General features: G+C 70.5%; 3 protein-coding genes across 4 annotated transcripts; 1 reads left to right on the forward strand and 2 right to left on the reverse strand.

Moving 5' to 3' along the window:
• Positions 1 to 131: 131 nt before the first annotated feature.
• ILK (integrin linked kinase) lies at positions 132 to 7,013 on the forward strand. 2 transcript variants are annotated; one of them, XM_063328892.1, is made up of 13 exons: positions 132 to 272; positions 1,776 to 1,875; positions 3,064 to 3,229; positions 3,501 to 3,596; positions 3,741 to 3,837; positions 3,947 to 4,030; positions 4,259 to 4,344; positions 4,664 to 4,773; positions 4,953 to 5,080; positions 5,351 to 5,472; positions 5,549 to 5,648; positions 5,732 to 5,862; positions 6,030 to 7,013. In XM_063328892.1, the coding sequence occupies exons 2-13, from the start codon at positions 1,787 to 1,789 to the stop codon at positions 6,177 to 6,179; spliced, it is 1,359 nt and encodes a 452-aa protein (XP_063184962.1). In that variant the 5' UTR covers positions 132 to 272; positions 1,776 to 1,786; the 3' UTR covers positions 6,180 to 7,013. The 2 variants fall into 2 exon arrangements, with proteins under 2 accessions (XP_063184962.1, XP_063184956.1); XM_063328886.1 differs by lacking the exon at positions 132 to 272 and adding an exon at positions 688 to 1,175.
• A 135-nt stretch (positions 7,014 to 7,148) lies between these two features.
• On the reverse strand, positions 7,149 to 9,218 carry TAF10 (TATA-box binding protein associated factor 10). Its single transcript, XM_063328905.1, has 5 exons — positions 8,994 to 9,218; positions 8,390 to 8,547; positions 8,227 to 8,291; positions 7,994 to 8,108; positions 7,149 to 7,321 (listed from the first exon to the last, which is right to left on the reverse strand). The coding sequence occupies exons 1-5, from the start codon at positions 9,184 to 9,186 to the stop codon at positions 7,232 to 7,234; spliced, it is 621 nt and encodes a 206-aa protein (XP_063184975.1). The 5' UTR covers positions 9,187 to 9,218; the 3' UTR covers positions 7,149 to 7,231.
• Positions 9,219 to 9,416: 198 nt separating this feature from the next.
• TPP1 (tripeptidyl peptidase 1) lies at positions 9,417 to 16,888 on the reverse strand. Its single transcript, XM_063328917.1, has 13 exons — positions 16,814 to 16,888; positions 16,111 to 16,200; positions 15,902 to 16,041; positions 15,670 to 15,820; positions 15,003 to 15,124; positions 14,076 to 14,275; positions 13,602 to 13,800; positions 12,189 to 12,377; positions 11,941 to 12,013; positions 11,523 to 11,643; positions 10,198 to 10,356; positions 9,985 to 10,122; positions 9,417 to 9,599 (listed from the first exon to the last, which is right to left on the reverse strand). The coding sequence occupies exons 1-13, from the start codon at positions 16,822 to 16,824 to the stop codon at positions 9,459 to 9,461; spliced, it is 1,734 nt and encodes a 577-aa protein (XP_063184987.1). The 5' UTR covers positions 16,825 to 16,888; the 3' UTR covers positions 9,417 to 9,458.
• Positions 16,889 to 17,223: the final 335 nt, after the last annotated feature.

The following is a 17,223-nucleotide window of genomic DNA, read 5'->3' on the forward strand; positions in this document are numbered from 1 at the left end:
CGCGGACGCCCCGCCCCCGCCCGGTTCGCCCCGCCCCGCGCCCGGTGCCCCCCGCCCGCTGCCCCCCCCGGCCCTGTCCCCGGTGTCCCCCGCCCTCGCCGCGCCCGGATCCGCCCACGCTGCCCGCTGCCCCGTGCCCGGTGCCCGTTAGCGCCGCATCGTCGCCGGCGCGGCGGCAGCCGGCAGGGGGCGCTGTGCTTCCCCGGCCGGGGCGGGGCCAGCGCGCTGCCCCGCGCCCGCCGAGCCGCCGCCCTGCGCCGCCGCCGCAACCGGTAAGGGCGGCCGGGCCGGGCCGGGCCCTGCGGGGACGGGGCTGCGGGGTGGCGCGGGGCGGGGCGGGCCGGGCCGCTGTGGGGCGGGCCGGGCCGGGCGCGGGGCCCGGGAAGGGCCGGGCTCGGCGCAGCGGGGTCGGAATGGGGCCGGGGCCGGCGGCCGCCGCGCTCGGGGTGCGCCGGGGCGGGCGAGGGGCCGGGGCCGGTGGGGCCTCGGGCGGGATGAGCCCCGGGGGCTGGGGGGGGGCCCTGCGGCTGGGGTCGGGGAGGAACCGGGGGGGCTCGGAGCGGGCTGAGTCTTCCCACTACGCGGCACCGGGAGCCGGGGGCGTCGAGGGTCCCCGCTCCCGGCCAGGGGGCGACGGGGGGAGCCGGAGCGGTGACGGGAAGGGGGCAGCCCCGGGCCGAGCAGGGGCCGCGGCCGGGGGAGCGGAGGCGGCGGTGACAGCGGGGGGCGAGTGCCACGGGGCGGGGACGGGGGGGGGTCGCTGGGGTCCCCCCGTCGCGGGGCAGCGCCGTCAGCCCCGCGGCTGGCGGGACCCGCAGGACCTGGGTCGGGGCGGCCGGGGCTGCTCCGTTCCCCGCAGCCGGGAGGTGCCGGGGCCGTGAGTCCCCTGCGGGGGTCGGGCCCTGAGGACGCTCCCCTGGGACCCTCGCCTGGAGCGTGCGACGCAGGGGGACGGGCTGTCCCGGGGGACCGGCTGTCCCGAGGGCCAGCAGCGAGTCCCAGTGTAGGGACCGTGCTGGGCCCGTCCTGGGCGGGGGTCCCGCCGCAGCTGGGCCGGTGCCGGGTTTAAGCCCTGACGTACACTGGGGACGTCGTGCTCCGTCTGTCCCCGCACCGGCGCCGCGGGATGCGCCCAGGGCAGCCCCACATCTCGGCATGGTGCCGCAGACCCCCAGGTACCCCCGTACCTGCCGGGCACGGCCCCACGCTGCTTGGGGGGGGGGGGGGGGGGCACAGCCTGGGGCCCGGAGAGGCCGCTGTTGTCGAGGGGTCAAAAATGGCACCGGGCTGCTCTTGAACTAGCCCTGGGCTGGGGTCTCTTGATGCGAGCGGGGGGAGAGGGGGAGGTTGTGGACCTCTGGGGTCCCGGTTTCCTGGGCGTGATGCCGTGCCGAGTTCGGCTGGGGATGGGGATGGGGGGGGTCTGTGGAGCCCGGGGATCCCAGCAGGGTGGTGCTGGGTCCCCCCCGCAGTGCTGCTCCCTCCCTGGAGACGCGGGCCCCGGCTCTGGCTGGGCCCGGAGATAAAGGCGGTGGGTGCCAAATCTGCTTCCTGCGGCTGCTGCCGGCGCCCGTGACGCTGGAGTCCGCCACCAACTTCCCCCTCTGCTGCGCGTCCAGCTCTGACCACGGTTTTCCGCCGGACTCCTGTCCTCGCTCTCCCCGGGGGGACGCCGCAGCCCAGGGGAGGCTGTGGGGGGCCGCGTCCAGGCGTCGGGGCTGCGTGTGGGAGAGGGGGGCAGGGAGCCCTGTGTCCTTACCCGTCCCTCCCCACAGCACCACCCGCCATGGACGACATCTTCACGCAGTGCCGAGAGGGCAACGCGGTGGCCGTGCGCCTCTGGCTGGACAACACTGAGAACGACCTCAACCAGGGGTGAGCAGGAGGGGGCCCGGCCGCGCTGAGACCCCCGAGGTGCCGTCCCGGGCTCGGCTGTGCCCACGGGCCGAGGGCGCTGGACGGGGGCCGGGGCTGGTTTCCTCTCTGCCGGGCGTCCATCCCGGGGAAGCGGTGGGATTCGGCTCCTCCCCGCCGGAGGAAGTTACCGCATCGCTGAGGCATGAGGGCTGCACATCCTCCAGCCGCTTCCTCGGCCACCGACCCACCCAGGCGTCTCGGCCCGGGAGTGCTGGGGACCATCTCCCCGGCCCCAGGGTGGCTGGTGTGGCGGGGTGACCGCTTCCCGGTCCCCTCTCCCGGGACAGACGGCCGGGCTCTAACGGGAGGGCTGGGCACCGCCCTGGGGCCAGGAGTTGCGCAGGGTCCGCTGCCCCACATCTCCCCCCACCCCGTGTGGCCTGCCCCACATCTCCTCCCCACAGCACATCCCCTGCTCCCGCAGCCCCCCCGGGTGCTGGAGCGGCGTCCGGGCCAGATGCGAGGCTCAGAGCCACCATCGCCGCTGCGGGCTGGCCCAGCCGCCTCCCCGCGCCGCCGGTCCCCCGTCAGCCATGGCAGCCCCTCTGCTGAACCCCTGCAGGACCCGGGGCCTTCCCTTGGCCTTGGGCCACGTCTTTCGGTCCCCCCAGGGGGTCCCAGTCCCACAGAGCTGTCCCGGGCCCATGGCTCGTGCCGGAGGGACTGGGGGCCCCCTGGCACTCGCTGGACATTTTGGTGCCTGTGTAGCCAGGGTAGCCCAGCCTGCGGGGCCAGTGGCCAGCCAGGGGGCAGAGGGGGTCTGCCGTGTCGGGGGTGCAATGGCCCCCGCCTGCCGGTCCCTAATCTCCTTTTAAGGCCTGGCTGGTCGCCTCCTCCCTTACTTGGCCAGGCACCGCCGAGGGGGACGGGACGGGGACGGGGGGGGGGGGCCGGGATCCGGCTCTTGCCAGGTCTCTGTGATTCAGCCCTGGAGAAGATGGGATTTGGCCAGGGCCTCTGGGGCCCTCGTGGGGATGGCAGCGAGCGGGGGAGATGCTCAGCCTGTCCCCGTCGCCTCCGTGGCGCGCAGGGCCAGACCTGCTGCCATTCTGGTAGCGCCCCGGCTACGCTCGGCCCTTCTCTCCCTGCCCGGCTGCGGTGGCAGGCGGCCGCCGCTTAGCAGAGCCGTCCTTGCCGCCTCCGCAGGGATGACCACGGCTTCAGCCCCCTGCACTGGGCCTGCCGCGAGGGCCGCTCCAACGTGGTGGACATGCTCATCATGCGGGGGGCACGCATCAACGTGATGAACCGCGGGGACGACACCCCCCTGCACCTGGCTGCCAGCCACGGCCACCGCGACATCGTGCAGAAGGTACCTGCCCCCCCGCCGCCCCTCCGTGCCCTGCCCAGCCCCACGGCAAACGGAGCGGGACCCCGTGCAGCCCCCCGGCCCTTTCTGCCCGGGACTCGCTCCCCACCGTCGCCTGCGGCTTCCTTGCCGTGACATTACTGCATCCTGGGCACCTCCAGCATCCCCAGGAGTGCCCAGCGTCCGTGCTGAGCCCCCTCCCGACAGCAGCCCTCGGTGCTGGGGGTGGGGGGGACCCGCTCTGGGTTAACGGGGACCGTCCTCCTGCCCCCAGCTGATGCAGTTCAAAGCAGACATCAACGCCGTGAACGAGCACGGGAACACGCCTCTGCACTACGCCTGCTTCTGGGGCCACGACCAGGTGGCCGAGGTGAGCGGAAGCACTTGGAAGCGGGCAGGAGCCCAGGGAGGGGGCTGAGGGGACACGGGGAGGGACGAGGCAGGAGGCTGGGTGTGCAGGGAGAGGCTGAGAAGGGGCCGCCGAACCGCAGATGCTCCCTTTCCCCTCCTTCAGGACCTGGTGGGCAACGGGGCCTTGGTCAGCATTGCCAACAAATACGGCGAGACGCCCATCGACAAAGCCAAGACGCCGCTGCGAGAGGTCTTGAAAGGTAGGAGGGTCCCACCCGGACCCATAGCCCGGCTCCGGCTCCCGCTGCAGCCCCGCTCAGCCTCGGCAGGGTCCCCGCGTGTGCTGCCAACCCCCTTGTCCCTCCGCAGAGCGTGCCGAGAAGCTGGGCCAGAGCCTCACCAAGATCCCCTACAAGGACACCTTCTGGAAGGGCACGACCCGCACGCGTCCCAGTAAGGACGGAGCCCTCCTTGATGGGGACACCGGTGCAGGGGGGTGCCGGCTATCCCGCGCGGTGGGGCGGGCTGCCGGGGGAGGGGGCAGTGGGTCCAAAGAGCGAAACCCCCTCGCCGAAGGGGGTTCCTCGCGGGCACCCACCGGTGCCACCTCCCGCTGTGCTCGCAGGTGGGCGGCGGGAGGAAGGTCCGTGCAGCCACGGGCTGCGTCTCCTTCTCTTCCAGGAAACGGGACTCTCAACAAACTCGCTGGAATAGACTTCAAACAGCTGAGCTTGAGCCAAAAACTCAACGAGAACCAGTCAGGAGAGGTACGTAGGCCCATTGACCCCCCCGCCCCGGGACAGGGCGGCTGCGCCCATGCGGACCGCCGCTCCCCCCGGCCCCTGGCCAGCCGCCGAGCGCAGAACTGGGGCGCAGTGGTGGGCTTCCACATCCCAGTGTGGGACCAGCCCGCGCGGAGAGAAGGCACCTGCCGGGACTGAAGGGCCGGGGTCCGCTCTCACGCTTTGTCGTAGTCGCCGTGGACCTGCCGGTCCCGCGGGCTCCGTGGTCCCCGCAGCCCTATGTGAGGGGCTGGGGGTCCGTGCGCCCCCCTCACAGCCCCTCTCCCCCACCTGGCTCCCGCAGCTGTGGAAGGGGCGCTGGCAAGGCAACGACATTGTCATCAAAATGCTGAAAATCCGGGACTGGACAACTCGGAAGAGCCGAGACTTCAACGAGGAGTACCCAAAGCTGCGGTGAGCGCCGGGGTGTGCCCCGGGGCAGCGTCATCCCTGGAGGGGCAGGAGCCCGACCGGGCTGCGGGGTCGGGTGGGAGCGGTGTCAGGGACGTCCCGGCGGGGGACGGAGGGCAGGAGGTGACGGGGGGGAGTGCGGGCAGCACCCGCTGATCTGGGGGCTGTGGCTTCTCTTGCAGGATCTTCTCTCACCCCAACGTGCTGCCGGTGCTGGGCGCCTGCCAGTCCCCCCCGGCGCCGCACCCCATCGTCATCAGCCACTGGATGCCCTACGGCTCCCTCTACAACGTGTTGCACGAGGGGACAAGTGAGTGCCGATGGCGGGGGACACACGCACAGAGCTGGGGGGCAGAGGCACGTCTCCCCCTCCTCCGGGAGCTGCTTCTCCATGTGTTCGGGGGGTGGCGGGGGCCCCCCTGCTGCGACACCAGGGTGGGCGCGGGGTGAGCTCGGTCTGTGGTCCGCACGCCTTCCCCGCACCCCGTGTGCCGATACCACCCCCTTCCTTCCCCCACGCGCGGCCGGTGACACGGCGCCACCGCCACCCCCCAGCTGACCCCCCCCTCCCTCCCTGCAGACTTTGTGGTGGACCAGATGCAGGCCGTGAAATTCGCCTTCGACATCGCGCGGGGCATGGCCTTCCTGCACACGCTGGAGCCCCTCATCCCGCGCCACCACCTCAACAGCCGCAGCGTCATGGTGAGTCCCGGCGTGGCGGGGGCCGGCCCTCCCTCCCACGGGCTCCCCGCTGACCCACCCCTCTCCTCTCCCCCAGATTGATGACGACATGACGGCGCGGATCAGCATGGCTGACGTGAAGTTCTCCTTCCAGTGCCCGGGGAGGATGTACGCGCCGGCTTGGGTGGCGCCAGAAGGTGAGCGGCCGGTAGCCGGGTCCCTCCTGCTGCTCGGCCCCTTCCTCGCCCCCGCTCAGCCCCCCGCCCTGGGTTCCCTACAGCCTTGCAGAAGAAGCCAGAGGAGATTAACAGGCGCTCGGCCGACATGTGGAGCTTCGCCGTGCTGCTGTGGGAGCTGGTGACCCGCGAGGTGCCGTTCGCAGACTTGTCCAACATGGAGATAGGCATGAAGGTGAGGAGGGGCTGGGCGCAACGTGCCGGCCTGGCCCGGCCCCGCCAGGGCACAGCGGGGCCTGAGCAGCCGGAGAGGGGCCGAGTCCCACCGCGGGAGCCCACCGGCGCGCTCCCCGTCCCACCGGGGGCCGGGTCCAGGTCTCTGATCCTGCCCCGTTCTCCCAGGTGGCCCTGGAGGGGTTGCGCCCAACCATCCCACCGGGCATCTCCCCACACATCTGCAAGCTGATGAAGATCTGCATGAACGAGGACCCAGCCAAGCGCCCCAAGTTTGACATGATCGTACCCATCCTGGAGAAGATGCAGGAGAAGTAGAGCGGGAGGCGCCTCCCCGCCAGCCGACGCTGCCACGCTTCCCTCCCCGCCACCCCCAAGTGCCTTCTTGCACCCCGGAGCCGAGGGAGAGCAGGGACTGTCCCTTCCCCCCCGAGCCAGCCACGGACACACGGTACAGACGGCGCTGCCTTCCCGGGAGCTGCTCTGCAGCCCCCAGACGCTGCAGCACCACATCGACGGCAGCGCCTCCTCCCTCCCCGGCAGCTTCGGGCAGAGACTGAGCAGGGGCCTGGCCGCGACCCTGCGCCGCCGGGACGGAGCTGTGGAGCCACCCCCCCGGCCTTTCCCGGTCCCCAGGCCCGAGCAGCTCACCCACCTCGCGGTCTCACGTCAGGCAGCGCCCCGTCCCGGTGCTCGCCCCTAGCGCGGACGGCGGGGTGACACCCGGCACCACCCCAGCTTCGCGCTTCACTCTCTTTATCGTTTCCATCCAGCCCACGTGGAAAAGCCGCCAGCAGCTGAAATAAACGTTTGTAATGAAAACCGGCTGCTGGTGCAGGGGTGCGTGCGTGCACACAAAGGCGGGGGCCGCCCGACCCTCCGCCGAGCCCTCGGCTCCGGGTCTGCGCCTGCACCAACCCTCCTCCCGTGACCGGAGCAGGGGGAGGGGGGGCGGCTCTGACAGCAGCCCCCCTCCAGAGAGAAGGCCCCGGGTGTCCGCAGGGCCCCCCGGCGTCGCTCTGAGGATGGCAGGAATGCTTGGGAGGAAGATGAGAAGGGTGGAGCGGTCCTTTTCCCACTGCCCCCCCTTTCCATCAGCTTCCTGAGGCAGGGCTGAGCCCTCCTGGGAACGGCAGAAAGTGCAACTACGGCCCCACAACCGCCCCCTCTCCGCACCGGCCTCTCAAAGGCCGGCACTAACAGGTTTTCTGCGGGCGCAGCGAAGAGAGAGGCCCCAGCAGGGCCGTTGCGCTCGCCGGCGGGGCGTCAGCACAGGAGATAAGATGCTTTTCCACCAAAAAAACCTACTCAGCTGTTTAATGGCACAGAAGCGACCCTAAAAAAAGTTCCCGCTAACAATCCCTCAGTCTTTATGTGAAGTAATGTGGCTTTTTCACGTTGATGCCGTATTCTGCAAGTGCTGGTGTCAGGTCCTCCATGGTCAGCGTGTACTTCTTATCCTGAGGGGACAAGGAGTAGCGTCAGTCACGGGGGGGGGGACAATCCGAGCGCCCGGGCGTTCCGCAAAACCTTGCGGCTTTAAGACTTTCCCCCTACGAGATGCGGTGCCCGGTGCACACGCAATTCCCCGAAGCGGCTGCAAGACGGCGTTTGGGGCATCGCCCGGCTCCCAAGCGCCGGGCGCTTCGCTCGCTCTGTGCCCTCGGCCGCTCCACGGGGCGGAAACGCGCCAAGCGTTACTCAACGCCGTCAAGATAAATTACATCGCCCTCGTGAGGCCCCGAACCGCAAGCAGACGGTGACTGGGAGAATTCCCAGAAACCGCTGCCGCGCGCTGGCTCCCCGTTCGGTTCTTCTCTAAACCCCTGAGCTCTGGCTGCTGCCGGAGGGAGGACGTGGGGCTACCCGGCCCTCGGAGGTGCAGCCACTCGCACGTCCCTGTGAAGCGACCAAAGCCCGTTCCAGGAATTCCGCTGCCCAAGGCGTATTCCACCTCATTTTCCCATCAGCAGAACCCGAGCTCAGCACGCGCGTTGGCCCTTCAGGAGCACAACAGGTCTCAGAGCTTCTACAACCCACGGCCCCGCGGCCAGTGGTGGCCAGTTTGCCTGGGTGCAGCCCCGGAGAGGCCGGTCCCCTCGTCCCGGCGGCCGCTCCCGTCCTTCCCTCACCTTGCTCTTGTTGCGGGAGCTGCCCGAGGCCGTTCCCTTCATCTTGCAGTGCTGCAACGCGTCGTTGGCGATGTCCGAGATGAACTTCTGCGCGGCCAGCGAGATCAAGCGAATGCTGCCAGCAAGGAAAGGTGTGCGTGGGTGGGTGGGGGGGGTGTTCAGACACCGAGGGACTCCTGTCCCTGGGGCCTCGCTGTGCCCCCCCCACCCCCCAACTCCCCGCTGCCACTCACATGCGCGGATCAGAGGCCTCGAATCCCGCCCGGTTGAGGTAATACCCCGTGACGGCATCCGGGATCTGCACCAGAGAGAAGTTGGGGGAGCTGGGTGTCCCCATGTGCCCACGTCCCCACACCCGGAGCGCGGCCCCCGGCCCCCCCCCCACCCCCGCCTCACCGTGGGGGTGTAATCTTCCAGCTGCATCAGGAAGTCCACCAGCGGCGTGGTGGAGACCACCGGCTTCACGTCCCCGTTGGCCGCGCTGGGTGGCACGTAGACCCCGTTGGACATGGCCCCTTCGGGGGGGGCTGCGGCCACCGCTGCCGAGACGGGCGCTGCGGGCACGGGGCGATCAGCGGGGCAATACCCCGGCCCCCCCGCCGGGACCTCGGTCTCCACAGGTTCCCCCGGGATCAGCGAGCTGCCGTCCCAGACCCGCCCCCCCACCCGGGACCCTGGTCCTCACGGTCCCCCCAGCCCAGGACCCCGGTCCCCACGGCACCCCACCCGAGATCAGTAGCCCGCCGTCCCGGTGGTCCCGTCCCCCTCCCCGGGAGCCTGGTCCCCACGGCCTGCTCCTCCGGGATCAGCGGGCCGCCGTCCCAGGCCCCCCAAGCCGGGACCCTGATCCTCACGGCCCCGCCCCGCCCCTGCCGGGACCCCCCGGGATCCCACCGCCACGGCGCCCCGCACCCCCGGCCGGACGGGCTCGGTGCCCGCGCTCGGGCCGCGCACCCCGCGGGAACCCCCCGGTGCGTGTGTCCGGCCCACCCGCGCTCACCGGGCCCCCTCCCGCCGGCCGCGCCGCCCTCGGTTCCCCGCGCCGCGCCGCCCGCCGCTCCCGGGGGCGCCCCGGGGACGCCGCTGCCGCCGGCGGCCGGGCTGGGCTTGTTGTCGCCGGCGGGGGCGGGGGGGGGCGGCGCGGGGGCGGCGGGGGCCGCCGGGGGGGGCTCGGCCTCGCCGCTGCCGCTCATCGCCCGCCGCCGCGCGACACCGGCCGCCGCCTGCCCCGCGCCTGCGCGCGGCGGGCCCTCCCATTGGCCCCGCGCGGCCCCGCCCCGCCCCCCGCGCCACCCCATTGGCCCCGCACCTCCCCGCCCCGTCCAATGGGTGCCGACCCTCCCCGTCCCACTGGCCCCGCCCCGCCCCCCCATTGGCCCCGCGCAGCCCCGCCCCCTCCAGCGGCGCAGACGGAGACGGGAGGGGCGGGACCACGCCGTTTATTGGCTCCGCCCCCGCCCCGGTGTCATGGCGGCAGCAGCGCCCGCAGCAGCCCCGGGAAGTTGGGCGTCCCCCAGCCGGTAACCGGGTCCCAGGCGGGGCCGGCGCAGAAGCCCTGGCCCTGCACGGTACCGTCCAGGCAGGAGAGGTGGCAGCCCTGCGTCACCTGCGGGGACAGGACGCGGCATGGCGGGGGGGTCCCCCCACAACCCTCGGTGGGACAGGACCCCCCCACGGGAGCCCAACCCGCGGGAGAACCCCCAGGCACCCCCCGCGGCAAGGGCCGCCCCTTCCCCAGCCCCCCGACCCCCCCTGCAGCAAGGGGACCCGTCCCACGCAGCCCCGGGAAGGGCCACAGGGGCCCCCAGACACCCCTCTGGCAGGAAGGCCACGCGGACCCCCCTCCCGACACCCCCCTCGCCCCCCAGCAGGACGCTGGCACCGGGTCCCGCCCCAGCAGGAGACGGGGCTTCCCTGCCGGCACCCACCCATCCGCGCCCACCCAGCCGCTCGGGGCACCCCAGCCCCGCGGCACCCCCAGCCCCACTCACGTCGTAGATGGCCGCGTCGTGCCCCTGCTCCTGCAGCTGGTAGAGCGCAGGGTTGAGGAAGCCCAGGGGGGGCAGCCCCCGCTGCAGCCGCCGGTCATTGATGAGGGCCACCATGCCCCCCACCACGGGGGTGGACGCCTGCGGGAGACAACAAACGCCTCAGCACCCGGCCACTCGGCCGCCGCGGGGCCGGCACAGGGCTGTCCTCCTCACCGACGTCCCCGACACCCAGGGCAGCGGGATGCGGTTTGTCACCACCCAGTAGTTGTCGGAGAGGGCGGACAGGTCGGGGTAGGCACGGCCGGTGCTGTTGTAGTAGGAACTGGGAGGCAGCTTCGAGGCCGAGCGGAAGAAACGCCGCACTGCAGCAGCCTGGGGAGAGACGAGACCATGGGATCAGAGAAGGGTTTGGGTGGGAAGGGACCCTAAAGCCCATCCACACCCTGGGACGATGCTCCTGGGGCAGGACAGTCACTGACACCTCCCTGGCAGCAAAACACCCTCCAACAACGACCCTCCTGGCCTGCTCGAGAGCACAGCAGGACAGAGCTGCTCTTCAGTGGGCGCATTTCACAGAATCACAGACTGGTTTGGGTGGGAAGGGACCTCAAAGCCCACCCAGTGCCACCCCCTGCCCTGGGCAGGGACACCTCCCACCAGCCCAGCTTGCTCCAAGCCCCGGCCAACCTGGCCTTGAACCCCTCCAGGGATGGGGCAGCCACAGCTTCTCTGGGCAACCTGGGCCAGGGGCTCTCCGCCCTCACAGCCAAGAATTTCTGCCCGAGATCTCAGCTCCATCTCCCCTCTTGCAGTGGAAACCCCTTCCCCCTTGTCCCATGGCTCCCCTCCCTCATCCAGAGTCCCTCCCCAGCTTTCCTGGAGCCCCTTGAGGGACTGGAAGGGGCTCCAAGGTCTCCACGGAGCCTTCTCTTCTCCAGGCTGAACCCCCCCAACTCTCTCAGCCCGTCCTCCCAGCAGAGGGGCTCCAGCCCTCCCAGCATCTCCGGGGCCTCCTCTGGCCCCGCTCCAGCAGCTCCGTGTCTCTCCTGTGCTGAGGCCCCAGAGCTGGGGGCAGCACTGCAGGGGGGTCTCCCCCGAGCTGAGCAGAGGGGCAGAATCCCCCCCTCGCCCTGCTGCCCACGCTGCTGGGGACGCAGCCCGGGCTGCGGGGGGTTTCTGGGCTGCCCGTGCACGGTGCTGGCTCATGGCCAGCTTTTTCCCCGCCCCAGCACCCCGAAGTCCTTCTTGACAGAGCTGCTCTCCATCCCTCCATCCCCAGCTTGGGCTGGCACTGGGGGTTGCCCCCACCCGGGTGCAGGACTCTGCATGTGGCCTGGTTGCCCCCCCTGAGCTTCTCACAGGCCCGTAAGGAGCAGGACGTGTTGCTGCGGGACCTTGTCCCTGTTCACCTCCGGCCCTGGCCTGCAGCCCCCGGGGCTGCCTGAGCCCCCCACAGCCCCTTGTCACCCCCATGAAAGCCCACGCAGCCCCCGACCCCGCCGCAGCCCCGGGATCCGACAGCGCCGACCCCTCCTCACCTGGTAACCGGGCATGGGGAAGATGTTGCTGAAGCCCCCCCCGCTAATGTAGTCCGTCACCTCTGCGGTCACCAGGAAGGGGTTCTTGAAGGACGTTCCGCCCACGGTGGTGACGTAGGGACTGGGGGGACAGGAGTGCACACGACTGCCCGGGGCCACAGCGGCACCCCACGCAGCGCCCTCCCCCCGCTGAGGAGCTGCACCCCCAGCTCTGCGGTCTGGGGGCATCCCCAGCCTCAATGGAGGAGTGACCCTTGGAGTCCCCCAAAGGGGCTCCAAACCCGCTGGGGGCAGCGGTGGCCCCCGGCTGGGGCTCGAAGCGCCGTCAGCAGCCCTGGGCTGGGGCGAGGCGCAGCAGCCAGCGCTGCCCAGACCCTCAGGCCGACCCAAGGACTCCGGTTCTCCTCCCCACACCCACCTGGATGCCGGAAAGCTGGGCCGGAAAGTGTGGTTCCCACCGGGCACCCTTCTGCACCCAGCGCCGTCGTCACCTGCCAAGAGAGACGGGGCAATCCCGCATCCGCGCCGCCCCGCGACCACCAAACGCTGCCGGGAGACCCGGGGGAAGGGCTCTCTCCACCCCCAAGGCCGGGTGGCGGAGGCAGAGCGGCCCCGTCGGGTGGTGAGCGCGGGGGTTCCCCACCCTGCTGGGACCCCCGCAGGTACCTGAGGCAAAGAGGATGGTCAAGCCCCGGGCAGCCGCCTTCATGAACTCCACGTTCACGCGCTCCATGTAGGCTCGCGACAGGCTGTCCTCGTCGTCCCCGTAGCTCACCGAGTGCACCCACGGCAGCGATGACATGTTGCTGAGCAGCAGCAGCCAGGCCAGGAAGGGCTCCTGGCTCTCGTGCCTCCCTGCAGGGACACAGCGGTGGCGGGTTCAGCTCCTCCGGGCTTGAGGGAAAGCGGGGCAGCATCGGGGGGGGGACACGACCATGCCTCGACAGCACCACGAGCAGCAGGAGCTGAAAGTCCTCCAGCTCCTGCCCTGCCTACAGAGAGCAGATCCACAGCATGGCTGATTTGGGGGATCCTCATGGCGGATGGCACCAAGCTCTGGCTCCAACAGCGTGTCTGGTGAAAGGGTCACCCCGAACCCCAGAGCAGGGGGGGGCTACACTCATCCAACACCTTCTCCGAGCCCGTCGCAGGGCTGTAGCCACCCTTGGCATCCTTGGCATTCCGAGACGCAGCCCAGCCTTGGCCCCTCTGCCCCTAACAGTGGGTCCCGGAGCAGTTTGACGGACGTTCCACCTCCATCTGCCGAGGTCCCTTCCTGCCCCTCATCGCCCTCCACGAGGCGGGGAGAGCGCAGCCCCAGCCACCCCCTTCTCACGCTCGGTGGCTCACGTAACCGCCCGTCTCCGCACCCTTTCCCCATCGTAACCGCAGGGAAGAGGCGGAGGTTAACGCGGAGCCGTGCCCGCCTTCACCACCAGCAGGGCAGAGCCGGCCGTCCTAAGGGCGCTGCGTCTCCTGCTCTGCCAGTTTCTCACCCGGGACAGGTGACACTCCGTCCCGCAGCACCGCAGCCACGTTTGCGCGGGCTGTTGTGCCACCTTGTTTTCTTAAAACCGCCCTGCCCTCCTTCACTCACTCGACTGGTGGATTCGCGGCTGAGAGATCAGCTTCAACCCCAAAGAAGCAGGAAAAAAAACTTAAAAAGACAAGAGTTGCTGCGCTCTCCCTCTGTGGAAAGGCGGCCAGTGGGGCGACAGCTTCACGCTGTGCCGTCGAGGCGCGGAAATCCCTGCTACGGGATGCTCGGGATGCTGGAATTTCACGGGGGCTCAAAAGCATCTACACAAATCCATGGAGAACAACTTCCCTACGAGCTATGAGAAACCAGCATCAGCTCCAACTTCGGAATCCCACAAGGTACGTGCCCCTAATAGCTGGGAAAGCATTCTGGGATGTAGCAGAGCCGGCGTGCCGTCCCTGTACGCCGCGCCAGGCGTTCCCCTCTGACGGACGGCGGACGGACCCAGTACAACCATTTTTTGGAGGGAGGAAGCGTTTCCCTAAGCAGCAGCAGGTCACGGGAGCAGTCACAGGACCGCTCTGGAGGGGGATCAGTACCTGCGTTGCTGAAGACCCACGTGGAGATGTTGGCACCCGTGCTCATGATGTATTCCACGTCCAGACTGGCCTCCAGCCCAGCCTTGCCCGTGCCCTGGTGCCCGACCACGTGGTCAACTTGAGAGCGGTGGCCAAAGCTGCTGCCAAAGAGCTGCATGAACTCAGCCAGGTCAGCCTGGTGGAAATACTGTTCCAAGAACTGGGGGGACAAGGAGTGGACAAGTTTGTTCTAATTTTCTCTTGAAAAAAACAAAACAAAAACAAAAACAACAAGGTAAGTTTTTTCTCCCGACTTAGAAAGTTGGCCCAGCGTGGGTCTGTGAAATGCTAGCCCAGCAGGTGTTCCCACTGGCCACCGAGGAACCCCCACAGTTTCCTGGGGGTTCTGGGACCACCAGAGCAGCAAAGTGCTGGCGGAGCACCAATGTGTGGAATTCCTACAGGCCTCTGACCTGGATCGGCTCTGTCAGTTACCTGGGCACAGGCCTGGCTGTTGTTGGGCAGCAGCCCCACGTCTCCTCCCGTCATGTTGTATCTCTTACGGATGATGGACGGTGTCACGCCCAGGTGGAAACCTGCTCTCCCTCCATAGTGCTGCCTTCTCTCCGCTTCCTTCTTGGCCCAGGCTCTGCTGACCGCCTTCCTCTCCGCAGGGAACCGGTGCAGGCCACCCACTGGTGCACAAGAAGGAAAAGAAGGAGCTGTTGGGGCCCAGAGCTCCGGGAGGACAGTACTATGGCCCCTTGGCTCCCTGCCACCATCCCGACTCAGGCTTCATGTCCGCAGCATGGGGGAGCCCGTCCCCAGCACCGCCCGCGCCCCCGGCGCAGCACAGGAGGTGGGAAGTGCTCCCTCAGCTTCCTCGCCGCTCCTCGCCGACGTTCCCAGGCCGTACAGCTCAGTGTCCCCACTGCCAGGACACTGCCGCAGCCTGGCAGCCCTCTGCTCTCCCGGGGGAGCGGCCGCGGGAGCCCACCCGAAAGGGACTGACGGGCGGCTGCCCCCGCGCTCTCCGCAGGGAGCGCCCAGGACGCAGAGCACCAGTGAGAACCACTTTGGATCCTGCCTGTCCACACGGCAGAATGGTTTGGGTGGGAAGGGACCTTCAAAGGTCATCTAGTCCAACCCCCCTGGAACGAGCAGGGACATCTTCAATGAGATCAGGTTGCTCAGGGCCCCGTCCAACCTGGCCTGGAATGTGTCCAGGGATGGGGCAGCCACAGCCTCGGGGTGTGGGGGTGTGGGGTCTGGGGGCAGCCGGGACCATGGCGGGAGGACCTGCCACACCGTCCTCCGGAGCACCGAGGTGGCCAGTCCTGGCTGCCCAGCGCCTAACGTCCCACCCGCACCCCAGGCCGTGAGGGCTCTGGGCAGCGTCAGCTCCCCCCATGTCGGACGTACCGAAGTCGACGTGCTCCGCCAGCTCCTCGGGGACAGCGTAGGGGAACGGGGAGCGCAGAACGCTGCGCTGGCCCTTCACGTACCGGTGGAACTCGGCCCCCGGCAGGAGGCTCTCGGCCGTGCTGCAACACAGGGACAGATGCCGCGCGAGGATCCGCGCCGCCGGGACAGCCGTCAGCCATACGTCCAGCATGGCCGCGCTCTGCCCTGCCTCACGCACCCTTCCCACCCCGCTTGCCGCTGGGACGAGCCGAGGACGAGCTCCGCTTCCCACCAGCGCAGCCGACCTTGGAAAGCAAAGAGCCCCTTCCATACTCGACCAATTCCCATCACTGAACTGAACCGGAGCTCTGATGCTGCAGGGTTCCCCGCGACTCCACCCCCGCTCCTCCAGAGGGGGACTCTGCGGTCCCACAGAAGGCGAGAGGAGGTGCGGGGCCGGCCCAAGCACCTCATGGATAGGCATGCCTTATTCCCAGTACTCCGGACCACCGGCGGCGACTCCCCCCAGCACCGGGAGCGGGCACATGGGCAGCTCTTGGCTGCGGAGCCCTCGCAGCCCAGGCAAAGCCCGGGGACAGGCTGGTGCAGGGGCAGGGTCTGGCTTCTCCTGCCGGCGGGACAGGCACGGCCACGGCAGCGGGGCCCAGCCGCACCCAGGGCTCACCTCGCCGGCATCTGGCACTCCAGGAAATCGAGGGTGGCAACGGTCCTGCAGCTCTCAACACCGTGGCCCTGCAGCCACTTCAGCACCACCATGAGCGTGGCCGGGGAGGGCTGGATGAGGTCCTGCACCTGCTCCAGGGACAGGTACCTGCCTGCGAGGCACAGAGAGGGTCAGAGCACCCCATCTGCCGGGCACCATGGGGCCTGGCAGGGCTCAGGCGCACAGTCGTTACCGTATCGCGGCGAGCGGGGGTCCGAGACGGCATCGACGAGCTGGGCCAGGCGCCCTGTGCCTTGCTGCCGGAGGGCGAAGGTCAGCTGCACTTGGTGTCCGGGGCTCACACGGCCGGCGTGGGCCCAGCCGGGGGGCACGCTGCAGGCAGGCTGTGAGGGGCGGGCGGGCACCGGCGCCCCATCCCATCCCGCCGGCCCCAGCACCTACCGGAACGGCTGGTCCCGCTCCAGGGCCAGGCCCGCGGCGCAGCTCCAGGCGGCCGCACACAGCACCAGCACGGCGGGGACCCCCCGGCACCTGACACGGGATGTCAGGGGGGAGCGCACGGCACGGCCCCGGGGCCACCAGGGAAACCCGGGGACGGCCAGTGCCTGCCCGACCCCCCCAGGCCCCGTCACCCCTGGGCTGGGGAGCCCCGGCTGACCCCCCCCTCAGTCCCCGATACCCCCGGTCCCGGGGAGCCCCGGCTGACCCCCCCTCGGCCCCCCCGCTCCCTGTCACCCCTGGGCCAGTGAGCCCCGCTTATCCCCCCCAGCCCCCATCACCTCCGGGCCCGGGGAGCCCGCCTCCGGTCCCTGTCGGCCCCAGGCCCGGGAGCCCCGCCTGGTCCCCCTGAGCCCCTCCAGTCCCTGTCGGCCCCAGGCCCGGGAGCCCGCCCGACCCCTCCCAGCCTCCGTTACCCCCGCTCCGGGGAGCCCCGCCTGAACCCCTCCCCCGGGTCCTCCCGCTCCCCGTTATCCCCGCTCCGGGGAGCCCCGCCTGAACCCCTCCCCCGGGTCCCCCCGCTCCCCGTTATCCCCGCTCCGGGGAGCCCCGCCTGAACCCCTCCCCCGGGTCCCCCCGCTCCCCGTTATCCCCGGTCCGGGGAGCCCCGCCTGACCCCCCCCCGGGTCCCCCCGCTCCCCGTTACCCCCGCGCCATCCCGCCGCCTCCCGCCGCAGCGCCCGATCACGTGAGCGGGCGCATGATTCCCGGTCACGTGAGGAGGCCGAAGCCACGGTCACGTGGGGGCGGGGCCCTACGCCCGCCAGTCACCCGGTGCCGGGGTTCCCGGTACCGCTGCCGTTACCGTTACCGTTGCCAGTGCCATTGCCGTGGCCGGGAGGACCGGGGCCGCTGCTGGCCCATCCTCCCGGCCACTCGCCAGCGGGGCACCGGTGCCGGGGCGGGCTGCTGTGCCGGGCCCGGCGGAGAGGGCCGCTTGCCGCAGCCCCGGGGGGGGGCCGCCCGGGCACGGCACCGGCGCGATCGGGTCCGCTCCCTGCGCCTCCGCCATCGGGCTGCCCCGTCCCTCTCCCGGCCGCCGCCCAGAGCGCCGCG

This window comes from Chroicocephalus ridibundus, chromosome 1 (assembly GCF_963924245.1).
Source record: "Chroicocephalus ridibundus chromosome 1, bChrRid1.1, whole genome shotgun sequence".
In the NCBI taxonomy this organism is placed as follows: domain Eukaryota; kingdom Metazoa; phylum Chordata; class Aves; order Charadriiformes; family Laridae; genus Chroicocephalus; species Chroicocephalus ridibundus.

Bases quoted from the DNA above. Each gene is read 5' to 3' on its own strand.
- TPP1 (XM_063328917.1), bottom strand. The intron at 13,801-14,075 runs GTAACTGACAGA...TTGTCCCCCCAG, and splicing joins ACAGCCAGGCCTGTGCCCAG to TTCTTGGAACAGTATTTCCA. The intron at 9,600-9,984 runs GTGAGTGGGGCT...CTGTCCCCGCAG, and splicing joins ACGACGCGGCCATCTACGAC to GTGACGCAGGGCTGCCACCT.
- ILK (XM_063328886.1), top strand. From the start codon at position 1,127: ATGCGCCCAGGGCAGCCCCACATCTCGGCATGGTGCCGCAGACCCCCA. The intron at 1,876-3,063 runs GTGAGCAGGAGG...CCGCCTCCGCAG, and splicing joins GAGAACGACCTCAACCAGGG to GGATGACCACGGCTTCAGCC. The intron at 4,774-4,952 runs GTGAGCGCCGGG...CTTCTCTTGCAG, and splicing joins GAGGAGTACCCAAAGCTGCG to GATCTTCTCTCACCCCAACG.
- TAF10 (XM_063328905.1), bottom strand. From the start codon at position 9,186: ATGAGCGGCAGCGGCGAGGCCGAGCCCCCCCCGGCGGCCCCCGCCGCC. The intron at 8,292-8,389 runs GTGAGGCGGGGG...TCTCTGGTGCAG, and splicing joins TGGAAGATTACACCCCCACG to ATCCCGGATGCCGTCACGGG. The intron at 8,109-8,226 runs GTGAGTGGCAGC...CCTTGCTGGCAG, and splicing joins GAGGCCTCTGATCCGCGCAT to CATTCGCTTGATCTCGCTGG.